This window comes from Poecilia latipinna, unplaced genomic scaffold, assembly GCF_001443285.1.
Source record: "Poecilia latipinna isolate Pla-1442-1.1 unplaced genomic scaffold, P_latipinna-1.0 Scaffold243, whole genome shotgun sequence".
NCBI classification, from domain to species: Eukaryota; Metazoa; Chordata; class Actinopteri; order Cyprinodontiformes; family Poeciliidae; genus Poecilia; species Poecilia latipinna.
The window spans coordinates 413,531-420,024 of record NW_015112859.1 but is presented as its reverse complement, the minus strand read 5'-3'; the positions used below and the strand labels follow the sequence as shown (position 1 = coordinate 420,024).

The window sequence follows — 6,494 nt, the reverse complement described above, 5'->3', positions numbered from 1 at the left end:
GCGCAGAGCCACTTTCCTCGTTAGGAAACTCAATCAACCAGCAGTCACACCTCTCTCTCTTTCTCTCCCCTTCAAAGTCAGTTATTTGTTATTTTCATTATGTAGGGGCTGACTTACATCAGCTGAGCTCAGACTGCATTTACATTGGAGTTATTTCTTATTTGAGTTAAAGGTGGATCTAGGAAGCTTCTCGAAGTAATATTTTTGTCAGAAAAAACATTTTGCACTAAGATTTCGTAGAAATAACCATGAATTAAATGTCGGCAATGGTAATGTGCAAATTACATAGGTATGAATGTGAGCCTTTTTACAAAATTGAAGGTTCTGCAGCTTTGTGTGTTCACACAAATACAGCCAGCTTTCAGAACCACTTGCATTCTAGTAACAATTATGTAAACTAACAGTGAATTATATCTGTGGCTTCTGCTTCAGAAAGTTTTCAACATTTCAGAAATTGTGTTGCATCCTCTTTTATCTTAACTTTGAATTGTATATTCTTTAGTATCAGACGGGTCCTGAACTATTAAATCTCTATATCTCTGTATAAAACACAAAGTAGATACGCAGTTTGAGTGACTGGAATACTTGAGTTTTCTAACACCATCCAAAAAGTTGGGAAAACAACTTTCTGTTCTCCAAATCTAATCCAAACTTCAAATATCTGTGTTTAGTTGTTGCTGAACCCTACTAGTCCCTCCAGTGGTTGAGTATTTATTCTCCTTTCCCTTTTGTTAGTGATTATTTTTTAAATGGACATTATTTTTAGAATCAACATTGCAGTGGTGGGCACCTCTAACTAAAACGTTAGTTATACTAACCCCAAAGCTCTTCAACAACACAGTATTTAGCAGAACTAATGCTAAACGCTAACTTCAATTTAAATTATATCTACCCCTGCAGGACTACAACCCTCAAACACCAATTAAATTTTGACATTACAATTTACATGTTCAATAATACCTGTTAGATATTGAATTTATGTTTATATTTTGCTCCTGTATGTCTTTTGGTTGAAATAGTCATTGAGAAAAAAAAGAGGATGCGAGGAGAGGAAATGGAACTTCTATTTTCAACCACTTCAAAATAAGAACATGAAGATAAACTTCTATTTGAAGAATTATTAACAGATTATAACTAAAACTTTAACAGAGATGTCAAGTGTTACTCATCAGAAAGCCTAACAAATCAACAAAGTAATTTGGGGCTTTAGATTTTATCTGAAAAAATTAACCCAGGTGAAGCTAAGCTTGCAAAAATGCTAAACAATCACATTAACAGATTAGTGGAAATGTGCCCACCATTACAATTTTTCTCTAAACCTTCTACTTATTACACTGATTATTTTAACTAAACTCTCACTTTGCAGTCCGTTGGACAGCAGCCATTTTGACTCATCAGGGAACCTGAGCCCCGTCAGTTCCCAGCTGAGCTCTGAACTCGAGGACCGCCACCCTCCAGAGTCCTGCCCCCCCAGCAGCGCCCGTACGCCTCTGTGCAGTGAGGCCTCCAAATCGTTTGAGGATGAAGAGCTGGAGAAGGAAGTGAACGGACTTCCAGAATCTGGTGTGAACAAAGACCGGAAGGATTCTTCAGTTGTCTCCCCAAAGCAGAGTTTGGCGAAACACGATGACACAAATCTAACACAAACTTGGTTTGTAATTAAATTTTTTTAATATTATTGTGTTTGTTGTTAAAATTGCAGGATTATGCAACATTTATGTTGATAGTTTCTCATGAAACTGGTAAACAACTGGTGTATTCTTGTTTCCCAGTCTCTTTGACGACGGCCCACCGCCTTGCTCTCCAGCTAAAGTTCGCTGGCTGAAGGCTTACAACAAAGTGAGGTTACAACTCCATGAGGTAGGAAGCACTGGTTCCCTCTCCTGGTTCATCTCTTTCTCCTACACACTTAGTACCAAGACAAAATATCTTCAGAGTAGATCCAGAGATCGACTCTGGATCTTTCACATAAGCCTAATTATGATAGCATCACTCTGCACACACTGACATGCTGGTTCTCTGTGTTTGTATGATGCTTTGCCTCTCTTTCCCTGTGTGTTGGTTGAATTTCTGGCCATGCCTAAAGATTTTGCAACAATTATGTTTTCCATTAAGGATTTTAGTAGTCATCAACATCGGAAATTAGGTAGAGACATTTCTTTTATCCGTAATGAATCTAAATTACACTTACAGGCTCAAATATATACATACATTAGCCTTAGCCATTAACAAGCTTCTAGCCAGAGCTGGACAATAAATCAATAACAATATATGTCGTGATTGGCATGTGATCAGTATTGATAGATAATACATCTGAAAGAATATTTACCAAACACCACACAGCATTCTGGGGGATGTAGGCAGAGGAATATGGCTTTAGCTGCTCACAGCTAGCTAAAGAGAGTTGGTGGACTCAACTCTCTCACTCACTCTTTGGTTACTTAGCAACTCCCTCACTCTTTGGTTACCTAGCAACAAATTGTTGAGTATATTTAGCAGAAACTGTAAGATTTTGCCACCATGCCTCATTACTGCTTAAAAATAAAAGAAACAGCAGCGTGGACTTAAAACTGTGGCTAAAACAGAAAAGGTGTTTTAGATATTTGAAACAAAAAGGTAATGAATAATTATTGATACAGACTGATAAGGAATGCTTATATCATAACACATTTTCCAGCTATATTGTCTGGCTAGGGTTAATGGGTTAATGGCATAGTTCTGGCTGGATAATTGGTGGAATCCATTTAAATTATTTGGTCTCTTGTTTTAAACACAGGCTGCAAATTATTAACAGGGTTTAGGTCACTTCGCCGCTAGTACATGAGGTTGATTGACAGCGCTGAGACTCGCCTCCTGGCTCTGGTTGGTTGTTTTTGGTTGGGAATCGTCCATTTGGAGGAGGTGCAGGAGATCGATCTTTTCACTGATTATTTGTCTCATATTGTCACAACATAGTGACAGTTTTAACAAATATGTAAAAAACATGTTTGTTTTTTAATTTACATATTGCGACTTTAAGGGTGTAGAAGCCATATATAGTGTGTGGAGAAAAAAGCCACTACTATGCTTGAATGTAATACAGGAGAATTTTATTTATAGTTTTTTCTGACTTAAATTTAACTTGAGACGGCATTAAAAAAGGTCTTAAAAAGTTTTAAATTTGACTCACTGGAACTTTTATGATTTATTTTTCTTCCTGCCTTCCCTTTGACATTTTTAAAGTCTAATCATTTTCTGAAAATGTTGGTGAAACTTATCAAAGTCCCTGTTCAGTTATCAGTTTTCAGAGTTACGTTAAATTCCTGACTTTGCCCAACTTTTGTCATCATTAATTTAGCTTCCCTCGTTTTCTTCAGCGAACATCCCTGCCTCTGTCTCAGATGCTCAGCAGAAAGAGATGGCTCCCTGCTTTGCTCCTGGCCAGCAGTTATCACATTAAAGACAAAAATAGTGCCTGTGTTTCTGCAGAAAACAATGTAGCATGGCAACAATATTACATTTCTATGGAAACACAACCTTAAACAAGTGTAAGGTTAGGCTGTGATCGCTGCAGATGGTGGAAACCACAGTGGGAATTCTCCATGTTCAGACATTTTCATTAATTTATTACAGATTTTCAAAGAAGGGATGATATTTTAGTTAAAACTTATAATTTTATTTGGATGGATGGATGGATGGATGGATGGATGGATGGATGGATGGATGGATGTATGCCTTAATAATTGGATGGATGGATGGAAGAATGGATGGATTGAAGGATGGAGGGATGGATGGATAGACCTTCTTGGATGGATGGATGGATGGATGGATAATCCATTTTCTAAAGCAGAACTTTTATCTTTTATCTGTATTAAATCCTGGGGACCGCCAGAGCTTCAGTTTCTGTGTGAAAACAACATCTTACCCCAGTTCAACCAGGAAACGATCATTTTGATTCCTCTCTCAAAGAGAGGCCCTCATTCCAACACTCTGAGCTCCTCGTCCTGCAAAAGCAGCGTCACTGTGTACGACGGCGCAGCTTTTAAGAATAATCTTCATGCTCTGAAAGCAAAGCCAGGAGCTGCATCCTTCTTCATCTTTTGTCAGTTTCACTAAGTGGTCTGTCTGGCAGATTTCCAGAGGAGAGAGAACTGAAGCCGGGAGAGAGGAGCAGGAGGGCGGTTCATTTGCAACTAAAATCCTCTGCAATTATCTGCAGTGATGTAAAATCAAGACGGCAACATTTTCAAAACAAATAAAAGCGTTGGGAGACAGTTTAAAATTCTGATTTGACTCCAAGATGATGCAGCAAATTCTTATAATTGTAATTCTATGATACCCTTTTAATTTAAGTTTATTATGGAGTGAAACACCTTTTTCTCCCTATAAAAATAATTAGCTCCTCTAAATATAAATAGTTTTATTCACACTACATCTGCACTTCGCAGCTCTTCAGTCGGGAACTGAAGCAGTGTGAGGAAGCAAATACGTTTGAAAACAACTTTATTCCCTTATTATGCGGATGGTTTATTAACCAGCTGATGAATATTCTGGGATGGCTGTTTGAGCGACTCGACAGGATTAGCTTAGTGGTGGGGAAATGACTACAGTCACTCAGACGTGACATGAATTTCAAATCATCAGTAATAAGTTCGGGTGAATTTTTCTTCTATTGTGAAAAAATATTGATGGGATGGAATAGCTTTTTTTTAGTTTTTTCTTGTCTGATTGACAGTTTTTACTCCACGCAGTTGTTTTTTATTTTCAGCAATAGGAAGACACAGTGGCGAAACCTGAAACTGCTGCTGCGCTAGTTACTCAACATGTTGCTTGCTAGGCAACCATAGAATGAGTGAGTTGCTAGGTAACCGAAGAATGAGTGAGGTATTTAGTTGCCTTTTCTAATCTTCATGCTAGCATCATTTATGTTTTTATTACGTTATTTATTTTGCTCTTTTTGCACAGGGTCATGGAGGTTTGGATTTCTTTTCCCCCTTAATAATTAACATTTTAATTTAATTAAGGTTAATTAAAATTTTGTTAATTTTGTTTTTACTTGTGTTGTCTTTAACTAGTATTTAAAATTGTTAGATGTTCTGAAACATTTAAAGTAACTAAACCTTATTTTTGCGGAGGGTGATTGACAGCGCTAAGACCCTCCTCCTGGTTCTGATTGGTTGTTACTAGTTAGCACTGGGAGATATCTGACTGATATCATTCAGTCACATATTCATAAATACAGCATATTCAGTTTCAGAAAACATGTAAGAAAAATATATTTTTTTAATTAAAGTTACATACTGCAGCTTTAACAATGTTTTTACCAGAAGTAGCTGGTATGAGTTCAGTAGATACACAGTTCCACCAGATGCTTGCTAATTGGTGCTGGCTAGTCTGAAGGAGCAAATTGGGGGAGCAAAGCAACACTCCAGGTACGCTTTTGATGAGGGAACCAAACTAAAACAGTCAATTTTACATTACACTGCCCCTTTAAAGAATTAAACACTAAACATAACTGACAGGATAAGGGGCTCAAAACGAATTAGCTTTGAGGGATTTTCAAGCTAGCCTTAATTGTATTGATCTCCATTCAGGTTATAAAGCAGAAAGAAAAAAAAACAGAAACAATCATGATAACAGCAGCAGAACAGAGAGCGGGAGACCGAGGGGAGGATGAGTTCTTCTGGTGATGACGAATGATGCTCAGCATACTAACAATGCCGCTCCGTGAGCGACCCGCCGCTCTGACTTTGGCTGAAAGTCACCGTGGAAATCATGCCTGTGGGGGAGCTCGTCTTTATGCCCCGATGTTTGCCTTCCTGCTAAACGTTAGCGAGGGAACTTTGCTTTTATTTTTTAATCTCCTCCTGTTTTATTACTCGCGAGACAGTAATAGTATGAATTTAACTAAAGTGGGATCAGATATTTAATGTTCACTTTAATTCCCCTCAATGGCAGGATGTGCTTCTCTGCGCCGCCTGCCGCTGTGTCTGAGAGCCGTTATTAGCTTCTTTTCTGCTGTTTGCCTTTTCACACAAGTGGTTGTTACAATTTGCAGCTGGTAGATGAAAGGGTTGAGGCAGTTTTATGGCTGCATTGACTGAACTCAGGGTTTTTTTTTGTTTTTTGTTTTGCTCATAAGCTGCGGTTATGATTTGTGTTCCTGATGAGAATCTTTTCACATGATGACGGGGAAAGATTTCCTTCCTGGTTCAGAAATGAACCGTCACAATTAGATTCTCTGCGTGACGTTTTTAATGCTCAGTCTCCATAAAACCTCTAAAGCTGGATGGAAATGAATGAATGAATGCTAGCCTGACTTAATAAGTAAACAAACAAACAAATGAAGAAACCAGTAAATGAATGGACCAATAAATCAGAGATCCATTGAATGAGTGAATGAACCAGTGCATGAATGAAAGAACAAAAGAAAGGAATGTGAGGATGAATGAGTGAGTTATTAAGAGGATGAATGAAATATTGATTTAAAAAGTGAATGGGTAAACATGAACAAA

General features: G+C 37.8%; 1 protein-coding gene across 1 annotated transcript in view; it reads left to right on the top strand.

Moving 5' to 3' along the window:
• Nucleotides 1–6,494, top strand: part of LOC106947472 (uncharacterized) — a 146,982-nt gene that overhangs the window by 65,881 nt on the left and 74,607 nt on the right. The window contains exons 11-12 of the mRNA XM_015032488.1: nt 1,367–1,651; nt 1,773–1,860. Of these exons, the coding sequence (XP_014887974.1) occupies nt 1,367–1,651; nt 1,773–1,860 (373 nt within the window). The remainder of the gene's footprint in view (nt 1–1,366; nt 1,652–1,772; nt 1,861–6,494) is intronic.